Below are 19,492 nucleotides of genomic sequence, written 5' to 3'. Positions count from 1 at the left end.
CTCAATCGTGCTGATTTTTTAATAAAATAAAAAAATTGTTAAGAATAAAATACATCTGAAGGAATCGATGTGTGAGACATACATATTACAAAAGACAATTAATTTTTATTCTTATTACTTCGATCAAAAACAACATACGCGTGAAACTGTCGCTGAGATGTCTTCGCAACAAGAATTATCCGTATTTCAGATATCAGATGAACCATGAGGTTGGTATGGTACGCGCTACCTTAATGATAGAAAGCTTCGAGCAGCTACATTGTATGTTCTACTGAGCTACGATAAAATGCAACCATTCCTACGATAAAAAATAATTTAATCAAAAAATTTCTAAGTTTTTTATCTGGAATGTTCTACCAACAACCTCAAACATACAATTCACAATAATATCCGTCGGTTACTTACCGAGAGTTTGAGCATAGGGGATGACAAGCTTGTAAGCAAGAAGATCAAAGAATAATTTTCAAAAAGGTTCAATTCACACGTATGTTAAAGTATCTTTTCAATTTAACGATGTGTCAACTAATTGCACTCTACAAAGGAAAACTAATTATACTTTAGAACTTCTATTAGATTCATGATAGAAGCAACAGAATCACAGACCAGGGCTCGTTAGAACTTTTGCTTGAGTACCTAATTATAGTGTCTAGACATAGTAAATATTTCAAGTGAACGGTTACAAATTTCATATGAGCTCCTGGTGTGAAGAAAAGCAGACTTATGATTGTAGTGTTTTTATTAGAAGAAACACACATACAAATAATGAGATCAGCTATTACGACATACTAAATGAAGTAATTCAATTGCAATATCAAGGTTATGTTGAATGCAATGTCAACATGTTCAACGGTGAGTGGTTTGATTATGTTCCTAATCGAGAAACACAGACACTTGACTTGTATGATGTTACTGAAATTAAAATGAACAAAATATATGCAATGTATGACCCATTTATTCTGGCACGTCAAGCTAATCAAGTTTATTATCTTCGATATCCTGGTTGAGCAAGGAATAAACTTGATTGGGTTGTTGTATTGAAGAATAGACCACAAAAAACTGTTGAGATGCAAAATGATATCAAACTTATTCACCAAGAGTCAGTTACGTATGATTTTCGTATTCAGCTTAGCTCAATCGATGAAGAGATACCTCTAAAGGATACCACAGGGCTTTATGAAGAAATTCCTCAAGATATGGATGAAAATGATGATAAGATTGGCGAAGAATTTTAAGTTCTTCAATATCTAGATCACCGAATGAAATGGTCTAAAAAATGGTATGTATGCTTAGATGATTAGTTTCTACACCACATTGCTTTTACTTTCGTTTCTTACACTATAGTTGTTCTGCTTACTTTTCTTGATTGATGCGTACACGTCATGTTTCATGTTAGCATTTTACATTATTCGGTTTTTACTTCGATCTTATATTGCATACTAATCATGCTTACTAATTATATTTTTTTGCCTATTACAGATGGCAAGTGCTCAGCTCCCAGAGAGACCCCGCATTCGAGGGACATTGGAGAACACATATCGGACATTGAAGAAGGTCGTTAGCAGTGCTGACAAGTACGACACTCATGCAACCACTCCTGTTGCCCCTCCCGCACCATCTCCCTTCCAGGCATCGCCTCCCACTCATGCACCATATTTTCGCACAGAAGCCTCATCTAATGAGCCAGGCCCCTCGACTCCAGCACCTGAGAAAACTGACACCGCCGACAGAGTTTGTATTATGTCAGAGAGTGGCTCGTAAATCAACTTTCTTCTTTACAATAAAGTAAATTCAATTTTTATTCCATTTTATAATATAGCTAATGTTTCAATGGCAAGTTCTACCCCTCTAGGTCATTCGTGATGCAGATCACGAAGAACATCCGGAGCAGATACGATCAGCCATATGTCTCATGGAAGTAGATTCCAATTGCGAGTCGAGATATATATTTTAGAGGGTTCGAGGTATGATATTTTAATTTGAAGTAGAAAGCTAATTTCTACTTTTTTTATGCTAATCAAAATTAATTTATAATTTGCAAACGTTGTTTTACCGGTTTCCAAAACATCACCTGCAAATCCGGCAGATTTTTGAGTTCGTGTCAAGCATAGGCTCAGGAATATATTCACAACAACGCAGAAGGGGAAGAGGCCCTCGTGGGTTGGTGAGGAAGTCTGGGCTGCATTAAAACAAGCATGGGCCTCTCCAGAATATCAAAGGAATAGAGACAAATCAGCAGAACCAGACGACGGAGAGAGACAGAGGGGTCGCACTCTACATTGAAGGTTAGATCCCCCACACAGAATACTGTCGGAGATTGGTAAGATTATCTCAAATTTTAGAAGCTTACAGATTTATGTAATTATGTGATATTTATATGATCATGTATATAGGCGAAGGAGCTTGACCGAGAGTCATCCACTGCAGAGTTGCATGTCCTTACACATTGGTGCTCGGGCACACACTAGTGGGTATCCAAACACCCTCGTTGTGTCAATATAAATTATAAAAAAAATCTTTTTATTATTATTAATATATCAATTATATTTAAAATGTCAATTAATGTTTGAATTTTGTTATATAGGATTATGAGCAGCTCCAAAAAAGACAGAGGGAGATAGCTAGCCAGACCTCGCCGTCCACCGGCAGAAGTGGTGGTCAGTCTGTCACTGCTCAATTTGATTTTGAGTTGTGGACGCAAGTAGCGGGGAAAAAAGAGAGAGTGCATGGCCTCAAAGCAAATGAGATAGTATTTGAGGTTGGGCGTTCCCGTGTAGTTGTGGGTGGCCCTAGAACTTTACAGGTTTAGCATGAGGAGCTTGCCAGGCGGGTTATGATAATGAATGAAGAGCTCCGACAGGTGTGTGAAGGCCAGTAGATGGTTTCAGATAGTCTAGCATGTTTGATGGAGAGTTTTAATCGCCGAAACAAGCGACAAATGAGTGTTGTCGAGGAGGATGAGGAGCAGGATAACGATGAGAAACATCAGGATGATGAATGAAGAGCTCCGACAGGTGTGTGAAGGCTAGTAGATGGTTGCAGATAGTCTAGCACGTCTGATGGAGAGTTTTGATCGTCGAAACAAGCGACATATGAGTGTTGTCGAGGAAGATGAGCAGCAGGATGATGATGAGGAAGATTAGGATTTTTATTATGTGTTTGATGATATTCCCCTGACAGAGAGGTTGATTATATTTTTTTTTTTTTCATTTTTGTTTAATAGAACTTTCAGTTTCTATAGTTGCGAACATTTAACACTTTGATCCGTTTGGTATCATTATTTAGATATGTTGGAGATTTCTTTTATCACTTCTGGTGATATATAAATTTTCTATTACGTTGTTTGTATTTTTTCTGTGCAAGTATGTGAAAATCAAATCATCCTGCTATATTCTTTTTTATTTCTTATAGGTTTGTGTTGGATTAGCGCCAGAGTATTCCGACGCTAATGACTGAATCAAACGATAGATGATGTCGTTAATTCGACGCATTAAGCGTCGAACATAGCCGACTCTAATTAGCGTCTGATGTGGTCTACACTGATTAGTGAGATAGACGCTAATTAGCATCGGCTAAGGTCGATGCTAATGAATCGTTAAGCTAACATCGACCGTTTTTTTGACATAAATTTATAATGACAGATTTTCTGACAAATAGTTTACACAAAATCAATTAGTAATGCCTATATTAACCTCAAAATTATTTAGACGCTAAACTGACGCTAATTGAGCATAGCATCAGAAAAATGCCTAATTAGCGTTGAAAATGTCTGACGCAAATTAGGCATTTTCCTAGTGTCCCTTGATGATAAAGTTTCTCATTGATGACAACTACTAGTGTCGACACTGATCTCCCTTCTCTTTACCATAATCTGCAATCAGAACATCAAGAATGTTATACTTATTTTATATGAAACGATGAAAAATGCTCAAGAATTACTTGGTGGAGATATAGCAAAAAACTAAGATCACACAAGGAAAAAACATCAAAGAAGAGTATTGAAGAAAGAGAAATTTTATTACTCAAGTAATTCAATATAATTTATGAATAGAAGAATGAATACTAAAGAGAAAAATAGGTCCCAGCACATGATTATTCAAGCTTAATGACCGAGCAACCACTTAAGCCCAAAACTAAAAGAAAGGGTCATAGCCAAGATAGTATATGTAGATATATGGCAAATGATGTACATATATAGGAATACAACGATTCTAGACAGCCAGAACAATACAGGGAGATATACGATGAATGATATATTGATACAAGCATATAACAATTCTAAACAGTAAAAGTAATAAAGGAAGATATATGACATACATATACCAAAATACAACAATTCTAGACTACAATTCTAGACTATGTAATCACGAGTCTTATAGGGATATTTTGATTAAAGCGTGCTCAATTATCTATGCATGTGCACGCATACATGTTCTTATGTGAATACATATCAAGATAATTAATTTATATTTAGATGGTGACAAGAACATTCACCATGAGCACTTTGCAGAAACAAACAAGAACATATAGGTTCATGCTCATAAATATAGAAACTTACTACTTTTACATACTTCCAATCATACATAAGTTGCAATAACAAAAAAGAAAAGGCAAATAAAAACCTTGAAAGTGACCGATCATCATAAATTATAAATCCCATCCACCAAAAATAGGAGGTATAGATCTTAAAAAATTATAAATAAAATATTTTATTAGGCACATTCAATGCATGAACTAACATTTTTATGCATGACAACTTTAAAAATAAAAAAGCAAAGTTAGTATAGAAAAAGGAAAACATAAAAATGTTTGATAAAAATCAGTGATGAGGAAGAATTACAACTGTAAAAGGATGACCTCTCCTAAAAGGGGTTCAAGTCTCAATACGCTAGAATGGATGAAGAATAAGCCTTTACCTTCAAAGTTGAATATTTTTCATGCCATAAAACTATCTTACATTAATCAAAATTCTCATTTCCATTTTTAGAAAAAAAATATCAAACTGCTACAAACTTAGAACTAACAAACTAGTAATAAATTAACAAATTGCCAATAAACTGTTAAAAACTTAATGATATTAACTAAAATCATTCTAAAAAAATAATGAAATCTATAGAACATAAGAAAAAAACCTCAATATCCATGAAAATTAAAATTCAATAGCTACGTCCTTATCATTTCTCCAACCACAAAACACTCAAGTTTAGAGAGTAAAAGCAATAAAGCACTTCAAGGAATCATTAGGATCTATCAATTATGGATGAGCGAATGAATATGGTAGATTAAAAAAAAAAAAACTCATCAGGAATTTGTTGAAGCTATTGAAAGATAAGATAAAAACACAATTACCAGAAAAGCATGTGGATGCCTTGACAAAGGGAATTGTCATGTATGATAGTTTATCTGTGAAAATCTACTGAATTCAATTTCTTCCTTACTATTCGATAATTCTCCTTTTAGGGTGAGGAGTCTAGATAAAGTTGGCAAGGATAGAATTATAATCACCATATATTTTGACAGTTTATTGCTAGAATACTGAGGAAATTAAAAAGAAGGTTTGGGGTAAAGGATGGAGGCATATGGGACTTTGAACTAAAATAGAATAATAATTTAGGGAATATGTAGTTTTAGTGAAGGGTCCCAATAAGAGGAAAACAAGTGTCGCCATGAAGTTACCATTCACATGAACAATAGTTTTATTCTTCTATGAAGAATAAATGAACAAACTAGAAATCATCAGAACCATTGAAATATCCATGAAGGAATTAAAGATGGTGATTATATGATTCAGCAAAACAAAAAATTGCGTTCAAGATAGCAATTTTGTACATAAAATGAACCAAAAGCATGATAATTATACCAATTTTATGTAAGAAAACACTGAAAATAAAATATAAAAGATAATAGAGAAAATTGAAAAAGAAGAAAAGATCAATAAAATCAATAAAATAAGCAAAACTTGCACATGAAAAAAGAGAGGAAAATCAATAAAATAGAAAAAAAAAATCTATGTTCGTCCCACAAATCAGCTATGAGTCTTTAACAAGGTAATCCATCTTCTTCCACAGTACACCATATTTTGTTCAATAAATTTAAATCATCTTAAAAGGCATCTACTTAGATTATGTACGATGACTCTTTTTCTTCTTCTTCTTCCATTCTAAAATTTGATCTTTATTCAATAGTGAGACCTGAAACATTCTGAGAGAGGTTATCAGTTTGTTCAAGCATAACGCTTACTTATCTTGCTACTTTTTGTAGTTTTGGGATGATAAGAATAATTATTCCTCTTCAATTTCATATGAAAAAATTACAAAATAAATAGAGCGGGAAGGCTCCCATATTAGGAACATCATAAATTAGTCATAACTCTCCACAACAAAAAACAAAAACAAGAATTAAAACATATCAATAATACAAATCTCTAAAAAAGAAAATAAAAAATCAAACTTCCTAAATAATTTCAAACCTCCCCAAGTTGACGAATAGATATCATGCCCACCTTGTATATAAGGATCTCAAAGTTAGGCCTTAACAGTCCCTTGGTGAAAACATCTACTATTTGTTGAGTAGTGGGGATAAACGGCATACAAATAGCTTCATAATCAATCTTCTTTTTATGAACTATCTGTCAATCTTGACATGCTTCATGCAATTCTGTTATACAAAATTTTTTGCAATGCTTATAGCAGTATTATTGTCTATCAGAATTTGTAGCTCCACAAGAACTCTTTCCAGCCATAATATCTCGAATCTGAAGCTCTACAAGAACTCTCTTCAGCCATAACAGTTCACATACTCTATTAGCCATAGCTCAATATTCTGCTTCGGAACTACTCCTTGTGACCATATTATGTTTCTTACTTCACTAGATAACCAGATTTCCCCAAACAGAAGTACAATATTCTCAAGTCGATCTAAGCAACACCAACCGCAAGATGCTCCAAACAAAGCAATTTTTATGAACTTTAGAAAAGTTTTATTTCTACATACACCACATGAATGTAATAGGGTTGCTCATTTTTGGGTTAAGTTTGTTCTTAGTGGTTCTTTTGTTTTGATGAATGTAGATGGTGATAGAGAACTCTCCTCTATATGTCGAGATGACATGGCTCACTTTTGTACATCATAGATGCATACATGCATAGTTTTGTGCCTTTTTTATTTTAAATGCAAATGCATATTTAACAAAACTCAATCTCCTGTCAACAACTAAGCTTATCCAACAAGCATCGATATGTATCTCTATATTCTTTTATGTGGTCTTCTGAAATAACAAACCCTTACCCAATGTACTTTTTAGGTATTTGAGAATAATGAAGCGAATATTTCAAAGTGATTCTCAATGGAAGAATGTATAATTTGACTTATCAAACTTACAGCAAAGGCGATATCAAGTCATGTAAGTGATAAGTATATCAACTTTCTCGCCAAATTTTGATATCAAGTTGTATTCACTAGATCACCTTCCTTTTCATCTCCCAGCTTTTCATCGTGATCAATTGGAGTGTTTGCAAGCACACAACCAATCATCCCAATTTCCTTTAAAAAGTTAAGAATATATTTCCTTTGGGAAACAACAATCCCTTTTTTCAATCTACTACCTCAAAAATCCTAAATCATTTGTCTCAAAGACTGATGAGAGGGAAGTTTTCAACCGGATCTTTGGTGAAAATTATATCATCCATATATATGATCGGTATGGTTATCTTCTCATCCTTTGAATGTCTAAATAACATTGTATGATCTCCATACCCTTGAGTATACCCTTGACTCTTAACAAACAGTGTAAACTTCTCAGACCATGCCTCGGCCCTTGACTCTTAACAAACAGTGTAAACTTCTCAGACCATGCCTCGGCGACTACTTCAACTAGTACAAGGATTTTTTTAGTTTACACACTTTTTTTAACAATGTCATTGTTGGGTTGCAATCTGAATACCAAAAGTGGATTGTGTTAGGTAGAAGATAGCCAGCATAAAATTTTTATCGAAAAATCATAACATGAATCCTTTAAATCATTATGTAAATGTTAGGGCGTCCTCTGAAAGTGACGCTTTGTATGACCTAAATACATTGAAAATATGCAAGGGTCGCAATACCAGTGCCCAAATGTAGTGTCAAATAAGAAATAATTCCAACATTATGAATGGATATGGGCAAAGAAGTCACAAGTAAATTAATGCAAGTAAATTAATGAAATTAGTATTATATATTATGATTCATAAGAAGATAAATATCTTATGCATTCAATAAACTAAATGGATTGGTAAAAAGGCTAATGATATTGATAGCTTAGGTTTTAAACTTTGGCACTCAGGAAAGGGTCACACTAGAAATGATATAGATGAAATTATAGATAAGAGTTTGAAAGATAGTGTCACAAAAAATCAATAGAATTAGAGATAAAATTATTATAGCCCTAAAAATTATTGTTGATGCTAAGATTTTTAATGTTGTAAGTGCTTATGCTTCTCACATAGGTTTAAATATAGGTTTAAAAGAAAAATTTTAAAATGACCTAAAAGTATTAATACAAATGATACCTCTTAAAGAAATATTTTTTTTGGAGAATATTTAAATGGACGTATTGGTACAGTGCTAGAAGATTTTAGGCATGGATTTGGAGTGATTAATGAAGATGGTAGAATCATATTAGATTTTGTTTTAGGTTTTGATTTTGTATTTCTAATAGTTTATTTAAGAATAGAGATAAGCATATTATTACTTATAAGAAAGCATCTCATAAAACACAAATTGATTATTTTCTTATGAGAGATCATCAGAAATGTAAAGATTGTAAGGTCATTTCAAGTGAAAATTTAAGTCATCAACATCGATTATTAAAAAATAATTTGGTCTACATTGTTAAGAATGAAGGGGATACACAAGAGTGCTCAAATTATAGAGGAATTAAGTCAATGTGTCATACTTTAAAATTATGGGAGAGTAATTTCATATATGTTAAGACATGATAGAAAGATTTCTCATAATTAGTTTGAATTTATGTCGAGCAACTCTACCATGGAAGTTATACATTTATTGAGAGGTTTGATAGAAAAGTACAGAGAGAGTAAGGAGGATATATAAGATTTTTATTGATTTGGAAAAAGCTTACAACAAGATTCCAAGAGAAGTTCTTTAGAGAGTTCTAGAAAAAAAGGCGTTGAGATGACTCACATTCAAGTCTTTAAAGATATGTATTCTAGAGCTGCTACTTGTGTTCAAACAGAAGGAGGATTGACAGTATTTTCTTATTTTAGTTGGATCATATCAAGGATCGGCTTTAAGCCCGTATCTTTTTGCTTTAACTATGTATGCTCTTACTAGACATTTGCAGGATGAGGTACCTTGGTGTATGCTTTTCGCTAATGATATCATTCTTGTAGATAAGATTAGAGAAAGAGTTCAGGAAAAACAAAAACTATAGAGGTCTACATTATAGAGTCTAAAGGCCTTAGTTTGAGCAAATCTAAAACTGAATACATGGAAGGTAATTTCAGTAGTAGTAGCTCTAGTCGCAGAGTTGTAACTATGGGTGATCAAATCATTAAAAGATGCGAACATGTTTGATATCTCAGGTCTATTGTTCAAAGTGATGGTGAGATGGTGATATAGTGGTGATATAGTGGGGATGTTATTAGTAGAATTTTGGTTGGTTGGTTGAAGGGGAGGAATGCGTTAGGCCTATTATGTCATAGAAAATTAGTGTTTAGACTTGAGGAAAATTTTTATAAGATGGTGGAGATACTTGCAATGCTTTATGGTGCAGAATGTTGGCCATTAAAAGAGAATCATAAATAAAAGTTAAGTGTTCATGAGATGAGAATGCTTATGTGGATGAGTGGATTGACAATTAGAGACAAAATGCGAAACGAATCTATCCGTGAAAGGTTTAGTGTAGCTCCAGTGCCAGACAAGATTAGAGAAAATCCTCTTAGATAGTTTGGTCACATTAAACGTCGATCCTCTGATGATCTAGTTAGGAGAGTAGATTTTTTAGATTTGATTTATGTTAAGAAACGCAGAAGTAGACATAAAAAGACATAGGCATATTGTACAAAAGATGATCTTAATCTATTAGAATGAAATGAAAATATGACACTCAGTAAGACGCAATGGAGAAAAATGATTCATGTAGCCGACCCCACTTAGTTGGATAAAAACTTGTTGTTGTACACACCTTTGTGTCAAACTTCTCATTAAATCCTGGAAGTGAATCCATATACACTTCTTCCTATAAGTCACCATTGAGAAAGACATTCTTTATATCTAACTGTTATTGAGGCTAGTCAAGACTAGCTGCAAGTGAAGAAAATTCCCTTACAGATTTTAGCTTTACAGCTGAAGCGAATATTTCTAAATAATCAACGTCATATATCTGAGTAAATTCTTTAACAGCCAACCTAGGAAAGTTCAGTTGTAAAGAGCCATCATAATCGTAGTTAATTTTAAACACCCATTTGCATTCGACGATTGTTTTTCCTCTAAGTAGATGAACTACTTTCCATGTCTCATTTTTTTCAAGAACTTTTATGTCCTCAAAAATAACATCCTTCCACTTAGGCACTTTCAGAGCATCTTGCATTGTTTTAGGAATCTTCATATAAGATAATTGTGAGGTAAATGCACAAAAATTATGAACGATTTTCATATGACACATAATTCAGCAATGGATGTTGGGTGCAAGCCTTTTTCCCAATAGGAAGGATGGACTCGTTAGACTCGGGATTCAAACTATGCTCAAACGTAGGACTAGAATATTCTAAATTTGAAGATGAAATGGAATGAACATGAGAGAAAGAATTAGTGAGGACATTACCTAGGTTTACAGATTTTGGGCAGTGTAAAGAATTCATAGACCTTTTCTTTTAGGTTGTCCTTGGTCACGAGTAGACAAGATCAAACGATGTCACTGCTATTGTTCTTTTTTTCTACTTCTCTGTCGTTATGAACATCATTAGATGGGATTGTAGTAACTTCAATATCTAAAAAACTTGGCGCACTCTCTCCTGATATATTACATGGGTTGTCAAGTTGAACAATTGCGGTTGGGGACAATATTTTGATATTCTTCGGTTTGAAGAAAATCTTAAAACTCAGTATACAGATATTTGTTTTATTCTTTCCCAAATAAAAAAATTGGTAATTCAAAAAAATAACATCCATGGCAACAAACATTTTTAGATTTAGGATCAAAACAATTATACCCTCTTTACAACAAACATACATTTTTTAGCTTGGGGTTCAGTTTTTCGTTGATTATGAATGTGAATGCATGTAGTTCACCCAAATATCTTTAGAGGTCAAAAAAAAAAGAGTTTTTTGGGAAAAAAAATTGAAAAACAACAAAGGTGTTTCAATGTTTAAAACCTTATTGGGTGTTTTGTTTATGAGAAAGATAGCAGCAAGAACGACTTTACCCCAAAGATATTTAGGAGCCTGATTGATAAATAGCAACACACGAGCTAGCTCCAATAAGTGCTTATTTTTTCTTTGAGCCAGCCCATTTTGTTTAGGAGTGTTGACACAAGAGCTTTGAAGAATAATTTCATTTTCAAGGAAGAATTGACCCAATGAATTTTTGAAAAATTGTCGGTCATCGTCACTCCGTAGTATTTAAATAGCTGTTTAAAATTTTGTTTGTACATAGTGTAAAAAATTTTGAAAAATTATTGCTACTTCAAATTTTTCCTTCATTAGATAAATCTAACTTTAATCTAGTGTGATCATCAGTGAAAGTTACAAACCATTCTTTTCATAATGTGAAAGTGATTCACAAGGGCCCCAGATATCAGTATGAATCAAAATAGATGGTATAGTTGGTTTGTATATTTGTAGAGAAAATGATATATGGTAACATCTTAGCAAACAGACACACTTTACATTGAAACTGCATATTTTTATCTTGATATAATTTGAAAACTAAGTATTTTAGATAAAGAAAACAAGGATATCCTATAATATCATAACATAATTTCATTAACTTTAGAAATATAATTTAAAACGGTACTTTGATATTGTCTTTCCGAGCCAAGTCTATCGCCAAAATAATAGAGTCCACATTTGTCCTAAGCACTGCCAATCATCCTCCCTGTGATTAATTCTTGAAACTTGCAACAAGAATAGTAGAAGTAAACTTGACATTGATGATCAACAATGATTTTACTGATGGACAACAGGTTACAAAATAAATTAGGAATATAGAAAACATCGCAAAGAGTTAACAACAGGAAGAGTTTTACAGTTCCTATCCCAACAACTATCAAGAGGGAACCATTGGCAATTTTTACCTTTTAATTACTTGCACAAGGTCTATAAGAAAACTTAACTTAGAAGAACCAGTCATGTAATTGGTTGCACAAGAATCAATTATCCATAAATGAGAAAAAATAGGAAGAATTAAAAAATAGTGACCAAAGAGTTCCCCTTTATACTAAGGAGTAGGAAGGAGTGAGGAAAAATTTTAGATATTGAAATAATCTATGCAAGTTCTTTAATTATTCCTTAGTAAAAGAATTTTGTTCAAATCAGCAGGCAGCTCATAAGTTTTTTCAGCAATGGCTTCTTAAGCTCGGCCTTCAAACTTGAATTTTGATTTCTAATTTGCAAGATTAGCATGAAGCTTTCAAGATACTTCTTTCATGTACTATAATTTTTTGCAATGCACGCACTATGATTTTTTTCGGCCTTCTTTGTGAATGTAAGCCCCTTGTGACACAAGAGTTGAGTTTTGCACTTCAATATTAATAGAATATTCAGTGTTGCACAACATATTTTTCTCCTTGCCTCTTGATAAGCTTCTCAAATTGAAGGTAGAGGTTTCCTACCGAGGATGGGACCTCATACTTCATCTATACTCCAATTGAGACCAGCTAAAAACATGTAAACGTGATCATTTTCCTCTTTTTTTCTTGTGGCGATCATAATTATTGTTGTGCTTTAAGCACCCCAATGTAACCTTGCAAACCTTTGGAGCTAAGCAGATACTCAAAGACCCAAAAATAAAAACATTGAAATATCTAGGTAACAAGCACATAGTAAAAAACGAATAACTAAAATTTGTCATGTAGCATACCCATGCCAACTTCTAAAGTTCCTTCCTCCATATCAGCAAAAGCTTTCACCAGACCCATCCTCAATCAAAAATCTGAAAGAATGGCATAAAGAAAGTGAATGGAACTTAAAACATAATCTCAAAATATGCTAAATAATGAGATGAACTGAAATTTTATTCTTGAAGATCAATAGTTGCTATCAGAATCACAATAAATACAATTGGGGAGTTATCAATACAAAAAGGGGACAAAGTTGGGCTAGACAAACCAAAAGTATAAGCATGTTTTCAATCCTTAAGTTTAAGCTCATGGGTGGGGATCAACCAAATGGCATGTTTACAAAAACATATTTCTAATTAGGGGCACCAACAAACATAGCACACAGTTCTTATTTATTTACATATCTCATACTTAAACTTTCGTATTTACACACAATGAACTCAAATCCTTAATGTCACATCAAAAATAGCACTATTACCACTTTTAAAAGTAAAATACACCTTTTCATGCAAGGGTTTAAAGCACTCAAGTTGTGTATGTAAATATGAAAGTTTGGCTGTGAGACATGTAAATACATAAGACTTGTATGCTACGTATGTAAATTTCTCTTTTAACTATCCCATGTGAGACTAAACTCAACTCCTATATGCCTTGATAAGGTCCTGCTCATATGAGAGCTAACAACCCCTCAAAAAGAAGCAACATCAAAGCTTGCTCAACCATGTGTATTTATAGTGAAAGTCGCCTTCTCCTTGATCCATGCAAAACCATGGTATTCAAGATTCATGGGAGACACAATACTTATGTATTTACATCTAGGCTTTCATATTTACATACATAGCACTTGGTGCGTTAAATGTATGCATGAAAAAGTGTATTTCACTTTCAAAAAGTGTTACTGGTGCCATTTTTATGTGATATTAAGAGTTTGAGTGATATGCATGTAAATATGAAAGTTTAGGTGTGAGATGTGTAAATACATAAGAGTTGAGTGCTATGTATGTAAATATCCCTTTTAACTGTCAAATCAAGAACTAACCACACCATACTCACGTGATTTAACAAATATAGAAGCTTTTAGCTGTTATAAGAGACGATCAAAAAAGTTCCTAAACAAAATAGAAACCAAAAATAAAAAATTATAGGTTCCACCAACTACCAAGTTATGCTATCAAAATAACTGATTTTATCCCTCTAGATAACGGATTAGCACCAACCACAATCAGTGAGCACGAAAAGATCTAGGCTGGCAGGAAACGGCGGTCAGTTTGGGCAAAATAAATCCGCCACTTTGATAAATCTGGATTTCGCAGATTTCGGCTGTAAATCCCGGATTTACTAAATCCTGTGAATCGGCGGAAAGAGCAAATCCGGGATGAGCGAAGAAGAACAATGGAGCCAACAGGCTTACCTTCCTCAATGGTTTCTGGTTTCTGGTAGGAGCGGAGCGGGAAGGATGAGAAAGATGGGAGTTTATGTGGTCTGTAAGCCGCGATCCGGAGGTTGCCTCGTTCGCGAAGGCGATGTTTCTGGGAGAAATGGGGGGTTGAGAGCGAAAAGACCGGGAGAGGTGCTGGGCGAGGGTTTCGCAATATATGATGGTTCCATAGTTCTGTACATTTTATTTATTTTAATTGAGTGATAATTAATTTTTATATTGCCAAATTAATTACAATTTGATAAACTTTAATAGTTATTTGATGAATAAATACATATTTAAAATTTTAAAATATCTTATTTAAACTTTAATTAATTCTTATTTAGTAAGATTATTTAATTAGTTAAAATTTTATTTAATGTTAAATTATTGATTAATAAGTAATTCGTTCAATAAAAAATTATTAAAAATTAATTGGTTAGGTAAATAATTAAATATTTATTAGAATAATTAGAAATTAAACTTAAATTAAATTTAATGAATGTTTTTCATCATAATAATTAAATAATCAAAATTAGATGTGAATTTGAATTCTAACAAATATAGTAATTCTTAAATCCTCATAAATGTTGTCAAACAGTTTTACAGAATTTATTGGATTCATTAAATTCATTGTCAAATAATTTTTTGATTTAATTGTTTCATTTAAGAAATTCGGATTAACAAAATTTACTAAATACTACTAACTTAAGTCTATCTTTTTTGTAATACAAAAAAAAAAAATCTTAAAATGGTGTTTATTATGTGCTTTTCTACAAACATCAAACTAATGAAAAATAAGAATAAAAAAATCTGTTAAAAAACTTACAACACCATGTATTGAACTCTTAACACAATCAATAAGTCAAAGAGGATGCATCATAGCAAAGAATCTAAATGCTATTTTTTAAGTTTTTTGTATATCTAATTATAAAATTAAAGCAATCTATATGCTATAGTGTAAACTTTCAGCAATCTCAATATCTTCTGGAGTTCAAAACTAAAATGCCTCTCTCATTGATCTTTTTCATAATTATTCTAGTTTTATTCATTGAAAGATCTAATTGTTTCTCTCATTTAATTCACAAAATAATGAAACCACTTTAGTTATTTCAATCTTTCATTCCAATAAATCGAGCAACATTAACAAAAATTGAGATGGTTTTGATTAAGAAAAATGAAAAAGGGATTGGAATTTTGACATAAAACTTGGCATATGTTGAATCGAGTTAGCTAGTGAGAGAAAGAGCAAAATGGACAGCGGAGAGAGAGATAGAGAGAGGGAAAAGAAGTTTGAGAGCTTGAGAGGAAGCGACTGATTTTTTTCCTTTTCATTTCAACAAATGTACAATTTTCAAATAAAATTGAGCCCAAATCATTAATAAATTCATAAAAAAACTTATGTCATCTAATCATTATGTAATTGAGTCCATGCGACTAAACGGTGATTTAACACATCGATTTGATTTTAAAATTCACCCAGAAAGGTGGATGTGTATATTTGAAACCGAAAGTATGGGTAAAAATATCATTGCATTACTCTCTTATAAAAGAAATTGAAAAAGCAAATTGGTGCTTATAATCCTTAATATTTTAAGAATTGTCTATAGAAAAAAGAAATAAGATTTCTCAACCTTATGTAATTAGAGCTATTTCTTTGGATTTTTAATCATCTTTGAATCAAAATTTTCATTATTTATCATAGTAAGAACTCTAAATATGTCGATTAAAATAATGCCTATAGTAAAAAGTTCTATAATAAGGATCATGATTTTCACCGCTATTCGTCAAACTTTAAATGAAAATGACTATTAAGTGTATGTAGATTTGTCCATTTTATAGAAGTGCCCTATCATTAGGGTTTTGATGGATGATTAGCTCACCTATATACCTCATCCATGAGATACAAAAAGAATAATTTAAAATTAAAAGAGGTTAGTGAGAGATTTAATTATTTTAAAAAAATATAAATTAGTTTTAGGTTGATTGATAAAGTTAACTAAATGGTATGAATCCTAAACATTCTACACATTAAAAGCAAAAGAAAAAAATAACCAAGTGAACAATAAAAATTCTATTTGAGGAGAAGAGTTCATTCATGGGACACCTAGGTCAGAGGACCACTTGAAACAAATTTCATGATTTTTTTAGCTATATTTTAATTATTATAATTATTTATTGATTTTAGTGATTAATTAAATAGAAAACATAATTTAACTTAAAAAATTACTCTTTATATTTTTTTTAGTCTCTCTAAGTTCAGAGAACTCAGACGAACAAATTTTCCATTTTTATGATTTTATTTTATTTATTGTAATTATTTCAATGAAAAATCAAGAAAAAATACATTTATACATTTAAAAAGGCATAACTTTATTAGGAAAATTTGGAAAAATATTTTAAATGGTCTCAAGTGATCAGGGAACAATTTGTGACATTTTGATGCATTTTATATTTTATTATTTTTAATTATTTTTAATTATTTTTAATTATTTTTAAATTAAAAATTAGCTCAAAAATGAACTATTTATTTTAACACTAATTTAGTTTTTTCTTGAGTGCCCCTGGTCACAAGGATCACTCCAAACCACTTTTCATAATTGTCTTGATTATAGTTTATTTATTATAATTATTTTAGTGCAAAAATCTCATTTATCTTGAAAAACAAACTTTGATATGAGATACATTTCAAATGGTTTCAAATTTTTACAGAAGTTTAACATGTTCATTATCTTCACTGTGAGTCAATATTTGGGTTTTATTGAATTATATTTTTTTTAATTTTTATGAGTTTTAATGACTTAATTACCTAAAATAATACACCCAATTATTCAAACTCATTTTATATTTTTCTAGGGTCCTTTGACCATAGTGAACTTACCAAAACAAGTCCCATATTTTCTAATTTTTATTTTAATCTATATAATTATTTTAAGAAAAAAGGTTGACTTAACTTTGAAATTTTGAGTTTTTAGGATTATGAATGCTCTCTGGCTTTAGAAAAATCAGAGAACACTCCTAATCACATGTAGAATAAACCCTCTAAATTTTAACTCATGGTGATTAAAATTTAATTAAATGGAATTAAAAAAGCCCTAGAGTATTTAATTAATTAAAAATAAAATACATGACAAATAATTTTCATTTTTTGTTTATAATTTTCTCCTCTGTCCATTAAGCATCAAAGTATTTTTATTTTATTCTTTTGATTTTTCTACACCAAGTTATGGATTTTTTAAGTTTTGGAATTAATTGAAATAAAAATACCTTTTTTTAACTTATCTGACTCCGCTCAACGCAATCCTACGACTTCGCGCCCCCATTCGACGCTGTTTTTCTCATCGGCACTGACTCGGTCTGTGCTTTACGCACCATCCTCTCTTCCAATGCAATCTAGAGGGTCCATTCAATACACGCGGAAACGGACGTCATCCATTCATCGTCCCCATCTGTTATAAACTGAGAATTGTCCATAATAAAATGATTCGATCTCACTCGATACTCAACAAACACACTCACGGTTTGTTCTTATAGCTTCATCTAATTGAGACGAATATATCCATATGATTAAAAGCATATAAAATACATGTTCTCTTCATAATTGGTGAAATCAAGCCAAGAAATAAGGAATTTGAGTTATTCCTTTGCCCACGAGGTGACACATCAATTGGGTAGTTGCAGAAGCTTCCTTGGAGTCCCACGAACGTGCACAAAGCATCACCTTCCTCTGGTATGGGGTCTAGGTATGAGTTCAACCAACAGGTGGCGCGACCTTCGTCTAGGAGTCGGTTAGATGCTCAGAAAAGAGGGCTTTTGATTGGGGAACTGTTCTTATGCTCTGGTAAAACTTAAGAGCATCTCAATTTGAGGATTTGGTGAGTTTTGTGAAATGGCCACAAAAGGTCCTATTTTTTAGCTCTGAATTTGAGCTCAGGCAGGGGAGATGGGTCTTTGAAGACAGTTGGATTGCACTTAGGAAGGTTGTAGGGAGTTCTGGAAATAAATTGGCAGAGGTTCCCTAAGAAATTGACACTTCTTTCCATTTGGTTGTGAGAGGGGTCTTATTTATACACCAGGCCATGACTGCCAACATGGCAAGCCAAGGTGGCCAAAGTGTAGCATAGGTGGAGGGGAAGTCGGCACAAGTGACCAATGTGAGGTTGACACGGTCGATGGGTGTAATTTAGGTTTGGTCCATGAGGAAGGCTCCTCAATTTTGAGTTTCCGGTGACTAGGCCGGTCGACCAAGGCAAGAGAGGTGGTTAGCTGGCTCAGGGAACTCAGAGGGAGGTTTAATGGTGATCATGATGGAGGTTTAATCATCTGATGACAAGTTTAGGTTACTTAGCAAAATATGGGAAGAGATCCCCAAATCAAGGGACACTTGGTCCATGGCTTAGCTAGGGCGGGCTAGGTGGATCTAGGTTGGATCTTAGGCTCCAAAAGGTGGTTGTGGCCGCCATGATTGGGCTAGAACAAGGGGCTTGAGGTGAATTTGGGGTTTGGGATCAATAACAAGGGTTGGATTTGGAATTGGGTTTGAGCTTGGCTAGAGTTTGATTTTGGGTCAATTGAAGGTTCAATTTGGTGTAGAACATTGTCTTGAGGCATTTAGGTATCAATTGGGTTGAAATTGAGATGTCATGAAGTTCAATTTGGGAATTTTGGATTTTAGGTCAAAATTAGGGGTTTTGGCTTGAGTTGGATTTAGGCTTGAGGGATCAAATTAGTCAAAGGGAGTGTTATGAAGAGTTTAGGATTCAAACTTGGGGAATTGGGTTAGTGATGGGTTAAATTTGATGAAATTTAAGGGTATGGTCAAATTGGTGATTTTTGCAAATTTTGGTGAATTTGGGCACAATTGGGGTCAATGAGTGGTTCAAATTGATTTTTGGGGACATTTTAGAGTGAATTTGGAAATTTTGGGGATACTTGAAGCAGAGGGGGTTTTTGGTAATTTTGACAATTTTTTAGGGTATTTTGGAAATTTTGAGAATTTGGGGTGTTTTTGAGCAATTAG

At 32.8% G+C, this 19,492-nt stretch overlaps 1 protein-coding gene across 2 annotated transcripts in view; it reads right to left on the bottom strand.

The window, feature by feature from the left end:
• Positions 1–14,653, bottom strand: part of LOC110031878 (V-type proton ATPase subunit B 2) — a 50,384-nt gene extending 35,731 nt beyond the window's left edge. Inside the window, exons 1-3 of one of the 2 annotated variants that reach the window (XM_020735304.1) lie at positions 14,467–14,653; positions 14,273–14,375; positions 13,076–13,147 (exon numbers count right to left, since the gene is read on the bottom strand). In XM_020735304.1, the coding sequence (XP_020590963.1) occupies positions 13,076–13,133 (58 nt within the window). In that variant the 5' untranslated portion in view covers positions 13,134–13,147; positions 14,273–14,375; positions 14,467–14,653. The remainder of the gene's footprint in view (positions 1–13,075; positions 13,148–14,272; positions 14,376–14,466) is intronic. The other variant, XM_020735303.1, reaches the window with a different exon arrangement.
• Between the last annotated feature and the right edge of the window lie 4,839 nt (positions 14,654–19,492).

Source organism: Phalaenopsis equestris, unplaced genomic scaffold (assembly GCF_001263595.1).
Source record: "Phalaenopsis equestris unplaced genomic scaffold, ASM126359v1 Scaffold000857, whole genome shotgun sequence".
In the NCBI taxonomy this organism is placed as follows: Eukaryota; Viridiplantae; Streptophyta; class Magnoliopsida; order Asparagales; family Orchidaceae; genus Phalaenopsis; species Phalaenopsis equestris.
The sequence above is the reverse complement of the archived record's forward strand: the minus strand, read 5'-3'. Positions and strand labels throughout refer to the sequence as shown.